At 56.0% G+C, this 19,136-nt stretch overlaps 4 protein-coding genes across 4 annotated transcripts; 3 read left to right on the forward strand and 1 right to left on the reverse strand.

The window, feature by feature from the left end:
* On the forward strand, positions 1-1,332 carry LOC34623862 (probable protein arginine N-methyltransferase 6.1). Its single transcript, XM_026337918.1, has one exon. It carries the CDS (start codon positions 52-54, stop codon positions 1,330-1,332), a length of 1,281 nt encoding a protein of 426 aa, XP_026193703.1. The 5' UTR covers positions 1-51.
* Positions 1,333-1,945: 613 nt separating this feature from the next.
* LOC34623861 (AF4/FMR2 family member 4) lies at positions 1,946-12,469 on the reverse strand. The gene is made up of 4 exons (XM_026337919.1): positions 12,366-12,469; positions 11,814-11,877; positions 2,619-4,720; positions 1,946-2,465 (listed from the first exon to the last, which is right to left on the reverse strand). Exons 1-4 carry the CDS (start codon positions 12,467-12,469, stop codon positions 1,946-1,948), a joined length of 2,790 nt encoding a protein of 929 aa, XP_026193704.1.
* Positions 5,988-11,746, forward strand: LOC34623860 (poly(U)-binding-splicing factor PUF60). The gene is made up of 12 exons (XM_022736966.2): positions 5,988-6,086; positions 6,320-6,437; positions 6,775-6,851; positions 6,982-7,050; positions 7,321-7,457; positions 8,758-8,825; positions 9,061-9,102; positions 9,329-9,427; positions 9,558-9,673; positions 10,090-10,243; positions 10,757-11,187; positions 11,537-11,746. The coding sequence occupies exons 1-12, from the start codon at positions 5,988-5,990 to the stop codon at positions 11,744-11,746; spliced, it is 1,620 nt and encodes a 539-aa protein (XP_022589022.2).
* A 1,707-nt stretch (positions 12,470-14,176) lies between the features above and the next one.
* On the forward strand, positions 14,177-18,423 carry LOC34623858. Its single transcript, XM_026337920.1, has 8 exons — positions 14,177-15,619; positions 15,802-15,915; positions 16,022-16,080; positions 16,237-16,339; positions 16,673-16,899; positions 17,423-17,849; positions 18,045-18,263; positions 18,373-18,423. The coding sequence occupies exons 1-8, from the start codon at positions 14,177-14,179 to the stop codon at positions 18,421-18,423; spliced, it is 2,643 nt and encodes an 880-aa protein (XP_026193705.1).
* The last annotated feature ends 713 nt before the right edge of the window (positions 18,424-19,136 follow it).

The following is a 19,136-nucleotide window of genomic DNA, read 5'->3' on the forward strand; positions in this document are numbered from 1 at the left end:
GGCAGCGTGGACTATTTTAGAGCCTACAGCGACCCTCGCGTGCATGCGTTAATGCTGCGCGACTGGCACCGCGTGAGCAGCTATGCGGCTGCCACTGCTTCGCTCGCTCCCCTCTTTAGGGGCAAAGTTGTCATGGATGTGGGGGCGGGAAGTGGAATCCTTTCGTTTTTTGCTGCCGCTGCTGGTGCTGCCTCCGTTCTTGCCGTTGAAGGCAGTCGCGGAGCTGCTGCTCTGCTGCAGCGGCAGCTGCAACACAACGAGCGGTTGGGCCGGGTGGCTCCAGGAGTGGTGCGAGTCTTCTGCTGCAGGGTGGAAGAGCTGTCTGTACACCCCGACTTCCCGTTGGAGCTGTTGCAGGGAGTGGATATCATCGTGTCGGAGTGGATGGGCTTCTTCCTGCTCCACGAAGGCATGCTGCAATCCCTCTTGTTTGCCAGGGATATGTTTTTAAAGCCTCAATCTGGTCTTCTGCTGCCCTGTGCAGCCCGCATCCTGGTGTCTCTGTGCTCCTGCAGCGAGGTTCATGACCAGCAAGTCGGCTTCCTCGACGATTACTGCGGCTTCTCCTTCCTCCCTCTGCAGCGGCAGCTCCTGCAGCAGCATGCCCAAACACCGCTCGTGCTGCAGCTACCTCCAAAGGCGTGCTGTTGCACTCCCCCCGCGATCGTCGCCGAGCTAGACCTGTATACTGCCACACCGCAACAGCTGCAGCAGATCAAGCGCCAGGTGCAGCTTCATGTGCACCAGGAAGCCACAGTCCACGGCTTCGCCTTCTGGTTCGACGTAACGTTCCCCGGCAGCTCGCATGCAGCAGAGCACGATGAGCGTCGCAGTGTCGCCGATGGAACGCAGTCGAGCGCCGACGTTGCACTCTACAGGGGGGTACCGCCTTCAGATCCCTCGGCAACTGCAGCCTCACGCCTTGCTGCTGCTGAAGCCGCAGTTCTACCTGCTGTACCCAAGGCAGCCAGCAGCTGCTACACTCCAATCGAGCAGGCAGCAGCCGCTGCAGCGGCACGCGCCGCTGCATCATCAGAAACCTTCGCAGCAAAACCCCCAAGAGCCGGCAGCAAAGAAGCAGTCACCCTGAGCACCAGCCCCTTTGCACCCCCAACTCATTGGCAGCAGCTGCTGCTGCTGCTGCCTCAGCCGATGCATGCCCCCTCGGGAATGACACTCACAGTGGAGGCGCAGCTGCGGCAAGACGCCAGCAACCCCCGCTTTTATCAGGTGTCTGTGGACGTTCTGGATGCTGAGGTGCCAGATGCACAGCCGCATCAGGCCCTTAGCAGAAGCAAAAGCATCTGTAGCGACAGCACGGGGACCGCCTAGGGTCGTCCTTGCTGCTGCACTTGTCTCGACTCTCTGGAAAGTGCTCTCTTTCCACCCTAAACCCTCACCTGCTTGGCAGTGTGTTGAGACACCCGTGTGCACACGCTCCCCTGTCACAAGTCTGCCATGAACTGCAGCACTGGCAGCACAGACGCCAGTCGTGGTCTGCATGCAGGCATGCAAACCACGCAACGTAGGGGGCTCACCTCATGCAGCACTGGAGAAGTGTAGGAACAAAGAAAAGAGCGTCTCTTTATGCCATCGAACAAACTGACTAAGGGAGACCACGTTTACTACTACGGGGAGCACGACTTCTGCGCCCCTCTGCTGCTTTTTGAGCGATGGCTCATAGTACTGCTATTCCCGCTGTTGCCAAACACATCCCTCACGGATGTTGCAGCGCTCAGTAGGAGCCGCCAAGCCTCAAACACTGTGCAGAACCTCCCTCTCAGATACCTAAGATCAGAGATCTCGCATGAGTACCTCCGCTTCGACCCTCGGCTATCCCTACACGGTATGCAGTAGCAGCAGCAGCAATAGTAGCAGGGGCAGCAGCAGTAGTAGCCACAGCAGCAAACGCAGCAGCAGTGGGGACGGCAGCAGATAGGTTCTGTCAGAAGATTTTCGACAGCTTGTTAGTCTTTTTGGTGGGCAGCATTCTCTCTAGCAGTTTCTGCTGCTGCTGAAGCTGTCGCTTTTGTTCTTGCAGCTGTGCGTGTTGCTGCTGATAATGTTCGTGCACTCTATGGCCCTCCGTGGCAGTTCCCTGGTGTCTGCGGCAGTTGGCTGCGGCAGCTTCCAGTTCACTCTGCACCTGCTGCACCTGCTGTTGCAGCTGCAGCAGCTCGCGCCGCATCTGCTGCTCATCGGATTTTTTGTACTTCCTGTGCAGCTGCTGCTGCACCTGTAAGTCTTGCTGTTGCTGCTGCTTCTTGCGCTCATCGGCGGCAGCAGCAGCAGCGGCACTCGCGACAGCAGCAGCCCCTTGACCAACCCCTCGAATCAGACGGAATGCTCCATCTCCTTCTTCTGCAACTGCAGCGGCAGCTGCTTTTGCAGCTTCTTTTGCTGCTGCTGCGCGCCTTACACGGGGGCAGCGAATGTAATCCAGCGAATACCCAGATGGCAGTATCCTGCAGCACCAGTATCAGCACATCCGAGGCAGAGGGAATGCATGCAACAGCTGCTGCACCGCGCAGACGCAATGGGCGAACAACACCCACAAATACACACCCAACAGCAGCAGCAGCAGCACGGCGCTGGCCGCAAAAATGAATTCGGCTGACTCGATGGGAAGTGGATTCAGCAAGAAAGAGTCTTTCTCCGCGCTTAAACCTTGCTCTAGCCCTTCACTTCCTTCTTTCTGCTGCTGCTGCTGAAGCAGTCGTTGCCTTTTCCCCAAGCATTCCCCCAGCTTGTACCCGAGGCGCTCCATGATGCGCAGACCGACGCCACTCGTATGCAGCATCCAGACGCCAAAGTAGCTGCTGCTGCTCAAGGGGCAGCAATTTTTCTTGCTGCTGCTGTTTGCTGCACCCGCTGCTGCAGCAGAGTTAGGGTTAGTGCTCCGCAGTGGCTGCCACCAACTTGTCTTGTGGCAACGTGGTGCTCGTCGCAGCATTTGTGCTGCGGCAGTTGCTGCGGGCTTCCCCAGCAACTGCTGCAGCCGCTGCACTTTGCGCTGCTGATGCATCTTCTCGCCGTCAGAGACGTCTCCATTGCTGCCGTCTGTTTCTATTGCAACCTCCGACTCGCTGCTGCTGCTGCTGCTGCTGCTGCTACCAGCGCTGCTGCTGCTCCTGAGTGCGCTTCGCCGCGCAGAAGGTGTCTGTACACCCGATTCTTCTTGCCCTTCCTGTCCTTGCCGCTGTATAAGTGAAGGCACCAGATGTTGCGCTCTGCAAACGTGAAGCCTCCCTTTGCGATCGGCTGCTCCTTCGGGATTGCAACTGCTGCTGCTTGCTGCGCCATCCAGCAAGACGCGTGCGAACCACGAGTACTCCTGTTGCTGAAGTTGTTGCTTCTGGTGTTGCTTGCCACTCTGCTTCTGCGCAGAAGCTGCGGAGAGGGGAAGCACATCCGCAGAGACTTCAGTCTCCTTTGCTGCTGAGTGCTTGCGCTTGCGCAGCAGCTGCCGCAGGGAGCCTGGCTGCCACTGCTGGCGTCTTAGCCTAACGATCACCCTGCTACCCCGTACAAGACAGCCCTCCTCTTGCTGCTGCTGTTGCCGTTGCAGTTGTTGCTGCTGCTCGATGATCTTGTGCGCACTGAATTGCACTAAGGTGACTGCAGCGGGAGGGAGCAGCACACCGTGGCACCAGCCGCAGCGGCTGTTGAAGGGGCAGCTCTCCCGAAGCTCGTCCAGAGATACCGTCCCCGCAGGAGTCGTTGCTGCCGCAGCAGCAGCAGCTGCTGCTGCGCCATCGACTTCCAGCTGCAGACCTGCTGCTGCTGCAGCCTCACGCTGACTGCCGCATTCTCTACCGTGTGGCTCCTGCACTTTCTGTTGCTGCGCAGCTGCTGCTGCCGCCTGAAAAGCAGCTGCAGCCGCTTCGGTTGCCTCCAAAATGTGACGGCAAGGTGCTTCACGCAGAGCCTCAGGGCAGGCTGGAACTATCAGCAGCAGCAGAGGCAGTTTTTGCGGCTCTTGCTGCTGCAGCAGCAGCTGCTGGCTCTGTCTTTGCTCCTTCTGTTCGTGCAAAAGCAGCGCAGTACGCAGCTCACACCCTCCCGCTGGCAAAGCCTCACAGATATCCGAAGATCCATCGCTTTTGCTGCTAGTGCTGGTGCTGGTGGAGGTTCCCTGGAGTAACTGCTGCAGGAAAGGTGTACCCTTCACGGCTGCCCTCACTCTGCCATACTGCAGCCCATCCCTGCCGTTTGTTTGGAGAGACGCAAAGACACACAAGCTGCCTTCTCGTCCACTGGGTGGTGTCTTGCCGTGGCTGCTGCCGCTCAGGCCGTTGGTGCTGTTTCTGCTCTTGGGAGCTGTATCTTCTCCGCTCTCGATGCTTAGTTCGCCATCAGAGACGCTCATCGCAGAGTCGCTGGTGCTGCCGTCATCTGCGGATTTCTGCTGGCGCTGCTCGTGCTGCAAGCTCAGCAGCAGATGATGCACTTGCAGCTTGCGAGTTTCCACAAGAGAGGTTCGCATTAGTTCTAGCGCAGACGCGGTGTCTGCTACTGCTGCTGCTGTTGCTGCGGCAGCATCGGCCAGCTCTGCCCTTTCGGCGTCTGACACGCATTGCTGCAGCAGCTGCTTTAGGGTTTGGTGCTGCTCCTGCAGCTCTGCTAGCTGCTGCGCTGTACTCTCAATTTCGCGCTGGAGATACTCCTGCTGCTGCTGGTGCTCACTGCCACCCGTTCCCGCAGCAGCAGAAGGGGCTGCCTGCGGCAACTCTTCCATGACCTTGAATCATATTCCACCTACATGGAGGCGGAAGGGGGAGAGAGCAAGGGAGGGAGGCGGATGGACGGCTCCAACGTCGACCACCGTTTCTAGTTTCCTGTAGCCAAAGCCCGTGTTATGGCTCCGTCCGCAGCAGCTGCGGACGAGGTGTGCGCAACATGGACAAACAGGAACCTGTGGCTATAATAATATATATATATATGCCATCCGAATCGGCTTCCTTCAGAGAGGACGGGGGACCGACAAATGCGGAGGCCAATCGAAGACGAAATTACCCCTACAGACAAAGGCTTTTTGCCCTATAAAGTTTAATACATGTTCTGCGTAAATGGCTAGCTCGAATTCCTACTGCACTACCAAAAAATTAGCGAGATTTTTCCCTGCATGCGTCTACCACGGCGGTGCATGCAACCGCACTTGCCACCAGCAGCCGCCGCCGCCACTGGAGTGTATGTACACCACCACCTGACCGACACAACCCCACGCAGAGACCGGCTGCTTCTGCGGGAACTCCGACTGCTTGGGCGCCGCACAACCTTCGAAGTAATTAATAGAGTGCGCTTTAAAAGAAAGTTGGAACACAATTTGTGTCTGACTAATTTTTTAAATACTTCCAGAGCACCGACGGCTGCTCTGGCATCCCTCCCTCCCTGCGCCTCTCTCTGCTGTACTGCTGCGCCTCTCGCTGCTGCTGCTGCCTGCCACTGGCGTGAGCTGCGGGCAGTCCGCGAGGTGCGAAAACAGCGGCAACGGCCGTAGCAGGAGCTCCAACTACAGTTTATTCGCCAAGGGAGTTTCATAAAATCCCGGCTTTTCCCGCTTTACTGTCTCTCTGTAGCATCAGCAGCACGCAATAAGTCCCTCTCTACGAACGCGTGCTGCCCCGCCGCCTCAGCAGCAGCAGCCTCGGCAGCAGCAGCGGCGTGAACCGAGGGTGAGTTTCCTCTTAAACGACATTTTTTGCAGGATTAAAGGCCTCCTAATTGCGCTTGTCAGCGCAAAATCGCTGTGGGCACTCGACTTACGGCGTTTTGTTACAACAACAGCAGCAGCAGCACCATCAGGCCCGTTCCCCCGCTCATCATCATCAGCAGCACGCCAGCGCTGTGCCGTGTCTGCCATTTCAAGAGGAACGCCTTCGTATTATTGGACGGAACGCGCTTGCAGCCGCAGAGGCTGACCGCTCTCGAGATCAGAACCAGCATTAGCAGGCTTGCTTGCGCGCTTGCCAGCAGCAGCACCGAAGATGCCAGGCAGCAGGAGTCGCAGCAGGAGTCGAGGGAGAGATTCGCGGGTGTCAGAAGCCCCCTCTTCCGAGCCACGTACATCGGAAGCAAGGGAAGAGGTAAAAACATTGCCCCTTCTGCTGCCATGCATGGAGCAGCAGCTCTGGTAGCTGCCAGAGCCTCTAGGGTTCCCTGCAGAAGTTTTTCCGTGTGATGTGAGACAGAGTCTTCTCGCAGGCAGACGAGGCGGATGCTGCCCCGCCTATTCATTGTGGTGCAGTCAGGCAGCTCTCTGTCTGCGAGCTTTTTTGAAGTTTTCCCGCTTTGTTTGCGGTGTACGATTCTCGTGCAGCGGCGGCGTAAGCGCAGAACAGGATGGGATGTTGGCGGGGGGGGCGAGCCAGCGAATCCAGCAGATCCAGCGGCAGCGGCTGCCATTGCAGCAGCTGCGGCTTCCCGAATTAACTCTGGTTCGTCATTTTCTCCAGCTAAGCCTGCCAGGCTTTTCCCCTTCCTACCTATACATATGTATATCTATATGTACCTACACATATGTATGTCTGTATGTACCTACACATATGTACATCTATATGTACCTATACATATGTATATCTATATGTATATATCTACATGTATATATATATTTATATATATTTATACATATACATGTATGTTACAGCAGCTGCCTTGGGCTGATGCGCTCTCTGCCCTCCTCTTGTAGAGCTGTTGGCGCTGCTTCATTGTTCTCCGTTGCGCATGCCTTGGCTGCCTGCATGGCATTCCTAGGGCTTCCTATGTCTGCCGCAGGAGCGATGTACACCCCGGCAATGACAGCGGTGGGTATGGGGATCTCTGGACGATCTCCTCAGGCACCTCACCCCTCGGTAAGTCGTCTCCTCTCTGCCTCCTCCCTTCGGCTGCAAGGAGATTCGTGCAGTCGCGACAGCGACAAGGAGAACACGCTTGGTCGGTGCTGCCTCCCTGTGCTGCCTGGCGTGGGTTTTCCTGCTGCAGATGTGCCGCATCTATGTTGGATCTTTAGACTACTATCTGACGGAGCTGGAGATCAAGTCTGTCTTCCAGGTGCGTTTCTCGCCCAGAGTGGGGGCACTTTGGGCGAAATGTGTGGTGCAAGCCGTTGCGCTGGAAGGCGCAAACAAAGCATTAGCCAGAGGTGGCGGCGATGGGCGTTTTTCGGGATGAATTGCATGCGGGAGACAGGTGCAGGTGAAGGGAATGAGGTTCTAGGGGGAAGGGCGGAGTCGCGAGGGTTCGAAGCGCATGCAAAAGAAGCGCGCAATACGCTCCCGTTAACCAGATACATCCACGCGGTGTACATGTGCTGCCTTGTAGGCTTTCGGAACAGTCACCTCCGTGGATATGCCTAAGGAAGGGGATCGCTCCAAAGGCTTCTGCTTCGTCGAATACGCCTCCCCGGAAGCTGCTCAGATGGCTCTCAGCACCATGCACAACTTTGTGCTCAAGGGAAGGTGAGAACTGGCGACTGCACGATCGTCGTCTTTTTTGCATCTTCTCCGGTCGCTGCATGGCTCGCGGGAGCGGCTCGAAGAAAGATAGGAGCTTTTCGAGCAAGAGGGAAGCGCTTTAGAGCAATGTTTGAAGCGCGCAGCCAGTGCAGAGGATACCTGCATGGCAAACGTCGTCGTCTTGCTTCCTCTCAATGCTGCGCTCGGCAGCGTGGGCTGTTGTCTCTGCGAGGAAATTTGGGGGAGGGGGAAAAGGCATCTTTCTCTCTGTCTCTCTGTCTGTTTTGCATCCGGTGGACACCTCGCTTCATGCGCCTCTGCGCGTCTTGTGTGTTGTGGAATGCCTTGTGCGGTGGCTGTTTGTGTGCTTGCCACTGCTGCTGCTGCTGCTGCTGCGTGCCTGCAGACGTGAGTCGCAGCAGCTGACTGCATCAAGACCCTCTTGGTGTTTGCTGTGATTGCTGTGCTTGCTTGCTGTGTGTGTGTGTGTGTGGAATTTGCTCTCTGTGTGTGTGTGTGTGGAATTTGCTCTCTCTCTGTGTGTGTGTGTGTGGAATTTGCTCTGTGTGTGTGTGTGTGGAATTTGTGTGTTTGTGTGTGCCTGCGTGGTGCTGTGTTTCGCATGCGGCCATGAAGCTATGGCGTGATACAATTACCAGGATGCGCCTGTTGATTCACGGGGTTGCTGCCTTGTGAAGTTCCTTGTCTGCCTGCACCAGTAGTGCTGGCTTGTAAGAGTGCGCGTGGATGTTGTCTTCTCCTGCATGCGTTGTTGCGTCTCTAGGGGTCGCTCTTTAGAGTAGCAGAGATTGGTCTATGTGCCTTTGTATATAAGCATATACATGCACATACTCGCGCATGTTCGCTTTTTTGTGCCGGTTACTCTGCTCTCTGATGCGAATACGTGTGGGGAGGGGGGCGCTTGTTGCTCCCAGCACGCGCTGGGTGTTGTGTCGCCGGTTTGCGGCGGAGTATGTGCATGCATGCATGCAAAATGTTACTGTCCTTCCTCTGGCTTGCTCTAGGGTGTAGTAGGCCTTCGATTTCGGCGTGTGTGGCGTGTCGGCGTAGCGACGAGAGCATGAGCTTCCTCTGATTGAGGGGCACTTTTTGCGCGCGCAGAACTGCGACAGCCGAGACAGCTCAGACATTCTGGGGGTTTGCGTTTGTCGTGGCGGGGTCGTAGTCGCGATGTATCTCTTCTTCTTCGCGCCTTTCTGGCAGCTCGCCTTCAAACGCTGTGAAAGGAAGGCAGAGAAAGGAGAAAGATGCATGCACTGTGCGGTGTACGTACTGCTTTCAGAACCATCAAGGTTGGACGTCCAACGGCAGTTGGCGCTGGACAGCCGCAGCAGCTTCTTGCACGACCTCGTACGTTTGTTTTTTTCTTTATCTCGCTCTGAGTGCTCGCGGCGTAGAGGTTGAACTGCTGGATGGGGGAGGCTGTTAGCCGTTGCATGCGTAGTCGTCCTGCAGTCTTCGTTCGACTGGCGTTCAGCTGTTGCACACCGAGCGGCATGTGTGGAGGAGGCTGGAAATGCGTTCTGCATGCGTGAAGGCATCTGGGTGGCTTCGTGTTGCGTGTGCTTTGGACTGTGTGTCGCAGTGGGTGGCTACGAGATGAATATGGGGGGGGGTGCTGCTGCCAGTGAGTTCTCCGTTTCCCTTCATTCCTTTTTTGTCGTCGGAACCACTGCTCTTCGCTGATCAGAAGAAGAGTAGCTCGAACATGAGATCCCCGGCAACCCCGAACAAGCGACTGAATAGGATTTTCTTCTCCATGCGCGTAGATAGATACATAGCTACATGTATTTGCATGCAGATTTGCATGTGTTTGCGAAAATTTGCATATATATATATGTGCATGCCTACAGCGCCCAACATGTCACTGGTGAGCAGCGCTCAAGCTGGCGCTGCAGCAGCAACGGCCATTTTGGCAGGACGTGCTGGTCAGACCCCTCAAGGCGACATGGGTGCGTGGCTAGTCCTCTTTTCTCATTTCTTTTTAAAAGACTCAGTGACTCTGAGTAGCGGTAGCGTCAAGGAAGCAGCTTCATCTGCGGAAAAGCCAGAAAAACGATGTGCGATTTGTTCGATTTGCAGCCAGCATCGTGAGCTTGGGTCAGTTGACGCCAGAGAAGCAGCAGGAGGCGCAGCCAGGCAGCAATCGCATCTACGTGGGGAACGTTCCCTTCGGCTTTTCTTCCGAAGACTTGAAGGTCAGTCGGGAGCAGTCCAGTGCCAGGATACTCAACAGGAATCCCCTCTCCTTGGTGCCTCTGTGTTATGCTGCCTGCTGTGGTGTGTGCTGCCTTTGCGTCTATGTGGGCGTATCTGTACGGTTCTCTTTCTTCTTCTGGCGCATGTCGGTGGATTTCCTGTGCGGAAACTGATTTGTATTTGCACGATCGTTCATGCTTGACATGGCGATTTCTCCTCCGCCTTCATATATATACTACATACACATATATGCATATATATATATATATGTGTGTGTATACATCTCAACGGCAGATGTGTCTATATGTATGGAAGTATGGCTGTATTTCGCCTGAGGCGCTATTGGCCTCTTGTGAGTGCGGCCGTCCCTTCTCAGAGGCGTGTTGTTGAGGCACTTTTGTTTTTTTGTGCGCAGAAGATATTCGTTTGCTTCGGGTCCATCCTGACTTGCCAGCTCCTGCCGTCTCAGGAGAATCCCCAGCAGCACAGGGGATATGGCTTCATTGAGTTCGCTTCGCCAGACGCTGCAAAACTCGCCATCGACACGATGAACGGATTCGAGGTTGTGGGTAAGTGTTGGGGTGAGGACTGGACGACAAGCAGCAGCTTCGCTGGCACACCGTCAGTTTTTTCTGTGTTGACTGCTGGACCTCTCACGCGTGCCTTAGGGCGGCGTAGGGTGCCAGCTCATTGCATGGATGGCTGGGGATGTTGGCATTCGACGGAGTTGCAGTAAAGGGGGGGTACAGTACAGCTCGGGAGGCCTTTAGACTTTGTGTGGAGAAAAGAGGGGTTGCGCGGGAAGCGTGCTGGCGAATGCTTCGTGTGTGTGCTTGCGTCACCCTCTGTATGTGCACTGACGTCGGGTCTTTAAACTCCATGTCTTGGATCTGTGTGCAGAGGGGTGGGTAGGGTGGACATGATGGCACCCTTCTCTGTCGTGCCGCGTGTTGGCTTTTTTGGGGTGTGTGTCGCTCGAGGCGGCAGTCGCAGCATGCGCCTGCGCGCCTTGGCCGTCTAGACGCCTATCGACACGCCTTCGCGAAAAACGAAGAACGTCTGTGGGCGTGTGTCTCCCTCAGGAAAGCAGCTGAAAGTCAACTACGCGACAGCCCTCAGAAGCGCTGCAGTGGCAGGCAGCCTGGGAGTCGGCATGGGCGCTCAGCTGACTCCCCTAATGGCTGGAAGCGGCACTCCTGGATCTATAGAGGGCAGCGCAGCGCCTGTGATGCAAGGCGGCACGGGGGCAAACACTGTGCCTCTAGGCTTTCAGCCAGCTCCTCCAGCATCTCCCTTAGGGCCGCCTTCTGCAGTAGTTCCCCCTGCAGCTGCTCCCTCGCCATCTCCCGCTGCTGCCGAGCAGCAGCAGCAGCAAACAGGCACTGGAGAGGCGGCAGCTGCGTCCTCTTCCCCGTTCCCAGAAAAGCCGAGTGGGGAGCCTGGCAGCAGCAGTGTCTTGCTGCTGACCAACACGGTTGCTCCAGAGGAGGTCGATGACGATCTCAAAGAAGAAGTAGGCCCCTGTGTCTAGTATTCTCCGCAGTACCTCTAGAGTGGGCAGCTCGTGGCTCGTTGCACTCCCTCTACGCGCCTCTCCTCCCCGCGTTGCCCGTCATGTTGGCTCTGTAGCGTTGAGTTGATAGGCGCTTTTCGGGTGGCAATCTGATTCTTGCTGCTTGCGCGCCACTGCCTCCGCTCCCCTAGAATCTCGCTGGTGCAAAAAAGTGTGATTTTTGGATTGCGTGGAAGGGGAGGGAAGGGAAGGGGAGGGGGCAGTCTTCGGAGGGAACCCCAGTTAACGCGTTTCCTGAGATGGTCAAGCGTATGCCTATTCGTGTTTTTTGTGTTTATGGGGGTTCCAGATGAGGGAGGAGTGCCGCCGCTTCGGAGACGTAGATGCTGTCCAAGTCGAGATCATTAAGGGCGACGTTCGCATCTTTGTGGCATTCAAGGAGGCGGGAGCAGCGGCTGCAGCTGCGCCACAGCTTCATGGCAGGTGGTTCGGGGGAAGGCAGATCAAGGTGCGCTATTACGAGAAGGCCGCTTATGAGGCTGGCAACTTTGTGTTGTAATTTCAGTGGCAGCCACACTCACCGGCGAAAGATTATTATTGGCCGTCGCGTGCCGATCATGCCATGCAGCCAGCGATTCTGCAGCAGCAGCAGCAGCAGCAGCAGCAGCAGAGGCGCTTTGGAATTTGGCCCTTCTGTTCGTGAGGAAGGGAGGGAACGCGTTGGCGACGTTCAGTTACGTCCCTCACGTCGAGCTCTTCTATATCCTTGAGACAGAAACTCCTCTGACGTTCTTTCTGCCCCTTGACTTCCCCCCCCCGCCAGCCCCCTCCACTCGGCATCCCTCTTCGAGTTCGCATTCATTCAGCGGGATGCGCGCATGCGACGAAGGTTACAAGGCGTTCGCGTGGGTGCCTCCCTACTCAACAAGCCCTATTTCTGTCCTGGGAATGGAGGATAAAAATTCAAGCCGTTCGGCGTTTTGGGGCAGAGTGAGGACAGAGTGAAGAGGGTTCAGAAGCAGGAAGGCTCACGATGTGGCGGGAAGGGGCGAGGAGGAGCCACTCTTTCTTGTGCTGCGTAGGCAGCAGGAGCAAAAAAACGGCGGCAGCGTGCTGCACCGCTCGCTTTGCTCTTAACTGTGCGGAGTATGCTCCTCTTATGGCCACCAGCTGCTCACTTTTTAGGGTTTAGTTTGCTGTCCATCAAGGTGACAGCGCAGCTGAACCCCGCATTCCATTCTGCCCATGACTTTACCGAGACTTCCTTCCAAGTAGCAGCCATATACCGTCATTCGTCCCTTTTGTGCGTCCTAAGAGGCAGCAGTTAGAACGGCGAGGGGGCACACACAGGGGCCGAGAGGAAGAGACAGTTTGTCTAAATGGTTCACATGCGAAGTAGGGGGGGCATGAAGTGACAGCCAAGCACGCATGCATAGGCAGGCGGTGCTCAGCAAAGCGACGCTTGCCTCTGGCCAAGCATCGGTATTCAGGAGCTTCCTTGCGCAAAGATGCGACAGTCAGTGGCTGGTGCAAAAACGTAGATGCAGGGTGCATATAAATATGTATATATATATATATATATATATATATATATATATATATATATATATATATATATGTGCAGGGGGCATATTAGGCGTCGGCCTCGAGATTAGCAAACTGAGGTGCCAGCCGTCCCCGTTGGGGGTACAGCACTTCTCTCGGTGCCGTAGAATTCGTTGCGCAAGGGGTCTTATGGCATTTGAATTAGAGAAGGCGTAAAGGAGCCCGTGGTCTTGACCTTTGCATTTTGCAGGTCAAAAGCAGAGCTTCGTTTCAGGTGTCAGCCCCTATATGCCGTTCCGAAACTGCCGGATATCTACTAGGCCTCCCCCCCTGAGTAGTTCGGCGGAATAGCCTAGCGCTTAGAGACCCTAGAGGCACGATACAGCTTATAGTGGCGCGTGTGGCGTGCGGCTGACACGACGTTCCCGTGCATGAGTGCAGCATTATTTGTACATTTCTTTGTGGACATAGGGCTCGAAAAGGGCGTCATTAGGTGTAGCTTCCAAAGTGTTTACAGGAAGCCGCTCTAGGTGTTTGAGTGCGTTTGGGCAGGCATCTAGCTTGCCCTAGACCCGCATCTAAGTACACATACGCAGTTTCCCGCCTGGCACTTAAGAGCTCGCAGTTCCCTAGAGCGTGGTTTATTAGGCTCGACGCCCTTTTCTCTTTCTTCGCGGGTCATTAAACGGCTACAAATCGTCAACAAAGCCTTTACGGTGGACTGTTGCAAGGCCCCCAGGCTTAAGTATGTGGCGGAGAGCTGCCCTGCAGTGAAGCTGCAGAACTTCTCCATGTGGCGCAGCAGTCGCAGCATGGGCTGATGTTGGATCTGCCAGCAGAAAATAGGGCAAGCAGCAGCCGCACATGCGTTGTTTGTCACCCGCACGACAGAGGGGCGGTCGCGCGCTAGCAGGGCGCTGGACCTCACCGCATCCGAAGTCGGTTCAGGCTTTTTAAATGTAGGCTACGCAGTTTCAGTCGTTAGATCGGGTTGAGTCTCGCTCTCCATAGGGTTCAGATGACGGCTCAATGGTGTAGGGTAGGGGGCTCCGTGGCTGGTGGCCCCCATGCGCAGTGTGTTGCGAGTGGCCCGTTGCCGCGCATGCATGCGATTTCATCTTCATTGATTATGAAGGGTATAGCGATATAAGGGGCGAACTTTTATCAAAGACTCCATGGGCTCTTGATAAAAGGCTTCTGCTGAGAGGCCGCCCTCTAGCCCGGGTGACCCCGCTGCACGACGAGTACTTATTGGTACGCCCCTTTGAAGAGAGGCTCCTCTATTATACGTCTAGAGGCTTCTTGGCAGTGAGGCTCACGAATCAAGGGAGAAAACGGACAAGCAACCCCAAATCGGCGTGCAACGAGCCGAGTGTGACAGGTGTTGCTGTGCTGCTCTTGAGGTGGTGTGCCAAGGCGAGTGGCTGCTGTTGTCGCTACCGAAATGAGGCTAATTCCACTATTTGTTTACGGCTCTGATGAGCCGGAGCTTCCCGTCCCGAGGTCTCAAACCCTCCTGCCTCCTCCAGGTGGAGAGATGCCTGCAGGCTCAGGGTGCCCCTCAGGGCCAAAAGAAGGCCGCAACTGCTACAGTATAGTCTCTCTACGCATCAGTCCGTGCAGGGTTGTAGCTGCTTGCGGCTGTAGCGATGGTTACCTGCGGTTGGCGGCAGTTCCAAATGCTTCGGGAGCGCACCCTGAAGCCTGCACCCTTGCTGCTGCTTCTTCTCCCGCACCTGCTGCTGTCGCTGTTACGGGGTCAGGCTGGGTGACACGCAGGAAGCTGTCGGAAGGCAAGCAGATAGCTCCAGTGACTTGCGTCGCCTGGGAACCCTCGGCTGCGCCGCAGCTCTTCTCAGAGGAGGGGAAGGCCCTGGGGTACTCTTTGCTGTTGCTAGCCACCACAGGGGCAGGTCAGATAGTACAATGCCTCGTCACTGCAATACCGTCTGCTGCTGAGCCTCCCATCACACCTGCTGCACCTGAACCCCCACCCCCGGCTAAAGAAACCCCACTTCCAAATGACCACCCCACACGAGGAATCGTACCGTTCTTCGTTGACGAAGTGATTCCTGTGCGTCTCCTCAAAAGTTCCCCAGGACCAGAAGCACCAGCAGTACCACCAACACCCGAAAGTCCTCCTGCTGCTTTCGTTCCATCGGTGCACTATACCATTGCGGAAGTATGGAGGGAGGAAATCCCTCAAGAGCAGCTGCTGTGCTGCGCCTTCAGCAGCCGCGGCGACGCCTTTGCCGCTGCAGGCAGGGGCCGCACAGTCTACGTGTTTGATACAGCAACAAAACACTTGATTCACTCCCTGAGTAGGGCATCCCCAGAAAACCCCCTGCTCGCTCGTACACTGAGAGCTGCTGTTGCTGGGGGTAACGCACCTACTACTACTACCACCCAGGCAGTGGGTGTTTCAGCCCGCGCACAACAGCAGCAGGACCCCCTCGCTCTGTCCAGCCCTCCCAATCTGACGAATGCAACAGCCGGACTAAGACCAACGGCGCCAGAACGCACTGCAGTACAGCGCGTACCAAGAGCCGGAGGGACTGCAGCTACCGTGGCAAGGGGGGGGGCCCCTCATGCCCTTGGTGCTCCACCTGCTCCCCGTGCGGCTGCGCCTGCAGGAGGTGCTGGTGCTGCGTCTGCAGTCCGCAAACCTCAGCCAGCGACAGCATCCACATCGCAGACGTCGCCTGGGGCGGCAGCTGCTCCCGTAGCAGTTGCACCGCATGGTCCCGGATTATCCACAGCAAATCCAGCAACAACGCAAAGCAGCGGAGTGACCTCTCAGAGGGCTCCTGCGGCAGTACCAAGGCACCCACTGGCTCTTTGTGTGGGGTCATCTGAACACCATGCGCATGGCAACCGAATCGTGCAGGTGCTTTGCTGGTGCTCGTTTCATTTCTCCATGGTTTGGCTAGAAGAATTACTTCGCCGACAGTCATTGGGTGCACTTTCTGCCGGGGTTTCCGAGGGTGGGGCCTGCCCAAGAGTGGTATGGCAAGGCACTTTCAGTAAACTTGGACTCATTGCAAGCTTTTCGTGCTCGAATGCCTTCAGGTCTTGTTCTTACCAGAGGACAAAGACTTTGTGAAAAGCAACAGGAAGCAGCAGGTTCCAAAGCTGCTGACAAAACACACGATCATCTCCTGTGGAGTCGATTCTACCATTCAGGTCGGCCGGTTGCTGGGCCTTCCCCGGAGTTTCATGCCTTTGCACGCGTTTCTGGGATTGTGGCGTGGATACTGGCTGCATGCTCTGTTCTGCAATGTTTTCGCAGCTGTGGAGCACCGAGAGACAGCTCTCAGTGGGGGGGACTGCAGAGTGCTCGCCTTTAGGGTCCGTTCATGGCTGCGCCTGCGGCTTGCGTTCCTTTACGCATATTTTAGTGCGCTGTCGCTGCCGGTCAGCTCTCCACTGTCGGAGGTGCTCCGACATTCAATGAGTCTGAAAGCGCGAGGCGTGTGTCGGGTGCAATTGCTAGTGCTGCTGCAGGGAGTCCGTAGTGCTCCTCTCCCCTTCGGCCGCGCTGGTGGCTTCACACCGAGATGAACGACAGCTGATGATCCTGAAGCTTCCCGAGTTTGAGGTGCAGCAGGTAAGTAGCCACCATTGGCAGCCATACGCTAGCTTCAGGCTTTAAGGTTGCCTAACTTTGCCTAACCGGCTACCCCCGTCCCCCCCCACGCAAGACTACACCTAACACGCCATACAAGCAAGCCCACTCAAAGGTGGCCGCAGAAGGCGCAGGCGCTGCAACAGCAACACCAATCGCAGCACGCACAAGATAGATCCCAGGCTTGCAGGCGTAATACGGAGCCACCCGTTCTTTGGCTTCGACAAATAGATAGACAAGTGCATATACACACACACACAGTCATATACATGATTGTTGCTTCCGAAATACATATATATATGTGTGTGTGTGCAGGTTTTGGATGCAAATATGGCGTGCATCTGTGGCCCTTCAGGACCTTCTCCAGAGGCCCCCCGGCTGCTACCCACTCCTTTGGGAGATGGAGACGGCAACAATACCCTCATAAGCAAGGCTCCGCTCGATGAGGGGGTTCTGACGACGCAATTTTACTGTTGCAGAGTTGCAGTGCTTCCAGAGGGAAGGGTAGCCGCGTGTTGCGGCGGAAACCGACATCAGATCCGGTGCGTGAACGCTTGTGTGTGCGTTTTTCTGTGATTTGTTCTCCACTGTTCCTACTTTCCCACTGTGCACTCCTGGCAACTCCTCCCTCCCCACTTTGCTTGTCGCTCTTTGCTTTGTTCTGCTGCTGTATCGGCATGTGTATACTGGTGCGCAAGCGTAGTCCTCGTCAGCCCCGCTGTCCTTTCTAGGGTGGTTGGTGATTGTTATTGCCTCCTCCCCTCACGCCGCCTGCCTCCCCCTCCCTGTTGCTTTCCTCTTATGCTGTGCTCTATTCTAGTGTGCATTTGCCCTTTCATCTCCGCGCCTCGTCCTTACCCCTCTACTAGGAAAACGCCCGCAACGGGAGCTTGATGAGTCCTTGCCAGCCCCTTTTTTCGATCTCTGCTCAATCGTGTAGTGGCCGCCTGCTTTCTCTTAATGCTTCTTGGCGGTCCATCCGCTTTCCCAATTTCGGGTTAAACATGAGAGAACACACGCTCGCTATTCCGCCCGGCGTGTGCCGTGAATGCTACTTGACTGCAGGACATATTTTTTGCCGTCTGGACTAGAGCAGGCTTGTACCGGAGGAGGCGGTGCCGCTTCGAGCAGCAACTCTAGCAACACCTGCCCTTGCAGCCGCAACGCGTTTCACTTGTTCGGCCTAGAGACAGTGCAGCATCCTCCCTTGACACTCGATGTGTGCTGTGCGTCTCCGGTGCCCCCACGCCCCAAGAAGCAGCAGCAACCGCAGCAGCAGCCGCAGCAGCAGGCAGCAGCAGTCCACTTGCAGCCTGCCGCAATCGCAATGGCACCTCAAGTGCAGCACAGCATCATTAGCTCTTTTGCGGTCAGGCCTGCCAGCAAGCCACCGGTCGAAGAGCAGCAGCAGCAAGAGGAAGAGGAGCTCCCAGAAGAAGACGTCTCATCGGCGGCCGTCTCAGGCATCCTGATGGCTGCAGTTCAAGGACAAGTATGCGGCATTCTGCAGCAGTACAGAGTGTTGAAAAGCCCCTGACCAGCGTGCCGCGGTTGCTTGCCGTGGCTGAACAGGCGATAAGCCCAGGCGAGGTGTTGTCAGTACAAGGGATTTACGGAGTTGTCTCTGTCGGTGACACTGCTCATCGGGAAAAAAGCCCTTCGCCTTTGGCTGCCGATGCGGTTTCAGGTTGCAGTGTACGGCATTACAGGAGGGCCATCAGATTTGAGTCAGGAGTTTTCTCGGCTGCGCCATCAGGTTTGGCAGCGGCGATGCGAAGAGGCCCTGGATGCAGCAGCAGCAGCACGCATCCTGCAGGCGCATGCGGCAGCAGCAGCAGATCCTGGAGCGGCAGCGACAGACAGAAAGGGTGGTGGTGGGCTCCACGAGAGAGATGACGAAGAAAAGGTGAGTTTCCGAATGTCACTAGACTCTTTCTAGCGCCCTCGTCCCTCGTCACTCCACCTGGCTATGCAGTCAAAACTCTCTATGTTGCTGCCTCTTTCTGATGCAGCAGGAGGACGACAGGGGAGCACCCACAGCATTGCAGGGGCTCAGCTGTGTCTAGGCTCAACGGGCAGCAGCTTCGTGCCTCTGATGCAACTTGAAGATGCCATCACTGCCCTTGCGTTTTCTGCCTCGAATCTTGATGTATCCTAGGCCGCCATGCCGAGTCTACACGGCTGGCGCGCCTCTGTAGCTTGATTACAGCGTGTCTCTCTCTCTCTCGATTTCTCTATCCCTCTTTTTCTCTCTCTCTCTCTCGAATTCTCTATCCCTCTATTTCTCTCTCTCTCTCTATTTCTCTATCCCTCTATCTCTCTCTCTCTCTATTTCTCTATCCCTCTTTTTCTCTCTCTCTCTCTCGAATTCTCCTAGCACTACATGCCAATTTGGCGTAGCAGAGGTTGCAGCAGGTGCAGCTGCATCACGAGAGTAGCGGCGCGCGGGCTTGACTTGCTTATAGCGCCTGGAGATGAAGTTCTTGCAAGAGCCTGTTGCTGCTCCTAATCGTGCCACAGTAGCAGTAGTAGCCACAGACTCCTTTCCTAATGCTGTGTAACAAAGTATCGACACTAAAGCACTTCTAGATGGCTTCTATTATGCCGAACTCAATATGTGCACGAGACATGCAATCGTCACAAAACACCGCACTGCAGCAGGCCCCGCTGTCTTCTGTGCCTCTGAACTCTGCTTCTTGGCGCCGCAGGCGTGTCTCCCTGGTATTGCCACAGCAGATGCTATAACTTGCAGATGCTCTAAACTGCAGATGCTGTAAAC

Source organism: Cyclospora cayetanensis, unplaced genomic scaffold (assembly GCF_002999335.1).
Source record: "Cyclospora cayetanensis isolate NF1_C8 unplaced genomic scaffold, CcayRef3 CcayRef3_contig_210, whole genome shotgun sequence".
NCBI lineage: Eukaryota > Apicomplexa > Conoidasida > Eucoccidiorida > Eimeriidae > Cyclospora > Cyclospora cayetanensis.

What these genes read in the sequence shown, in the direction of transcription:
- LOC34623862 (XM_026337918.1), top strand. Translation starts at nt 52, where the DNA reads ATGCTGCGCGACTGGCACCGCGTGAGCAGCTATGCGGCTGCCACTGCT.
- LOC34623860 (XM_022736966.2), top strand. Translation starts at nt 5,988, where the DNA reads ATGCCAGGCAGCAGGAGTCGCAGCAGGAGTCGAGGGAGAGATTCGCGG. An exon ending in AACTTTGTGCTCAAGGGAAG is followed by an intron (nt 7,458 to 8,757) that starts GTGAGAACTGGC and finishes TACTGCTTTCAG; the next exon opens with AACCATCAAGGTTGGACGTC. An exon ending in TTTCTTCCGAAGACTTGAAG is followed by an intron (nt 9,674 to 10,089) that starts GTCAGTCGGGAG and finishes TTTTGTGCGCAG; the next exon opens with AAGATATTCGTTTGCTTCGG.
- LOC34623861 (XM_026337919.1), bottom strand. Translation starts at nt 12,469, where the DNA reads ATGGCTGCTACTTGGAAGGAAGTCTCGGTAAAGTCATGGGCAGAATGG. An exon ending in AGCAAACTAAACCCTAAAAA is followed by an intron (nt 11,878 to 12,365) that starts GTGAGCAGCTGG and finishes CACGAACAGAAG; the next exon opens with GGCCAAATTCCAAAGCGCCT. An exon ending in CTGAATCCACTTCCCATCGA is followed by an intron (nt 2,466 to 2,618) that starts GTCAGCCGAATT and finishes CTGGTGCTGCAG; the next exon opens with GATACTGCCATCTGGGTATT.
- LOC34623858 (XM_026337920.1), top strand. Translation starts at nt 14,177, where the DNA reads ATGAGGCTAATTCCACTATTTGTTTACGGCTCTGATGAGCCGGAGCTT. An exon ending in GAGTCGATTCTACCATTCAG is followed by an intron (nt 15,916 to 16,021) that starts GTCGGCCGGTTG and finishes ATGTTTTCGCAG; the next exon opens with CTGTGGAGCACCGAGAGACA. An exon ending in CCGAGTTTGAGGTGCAGCAG is followed by an intron (nt 16,340 to 16,672) that starts GTAAGTAGCCAC and finishes GTGTGTGTGCAG; the next exon opens with GTTTTGGATGCAAATATGGC.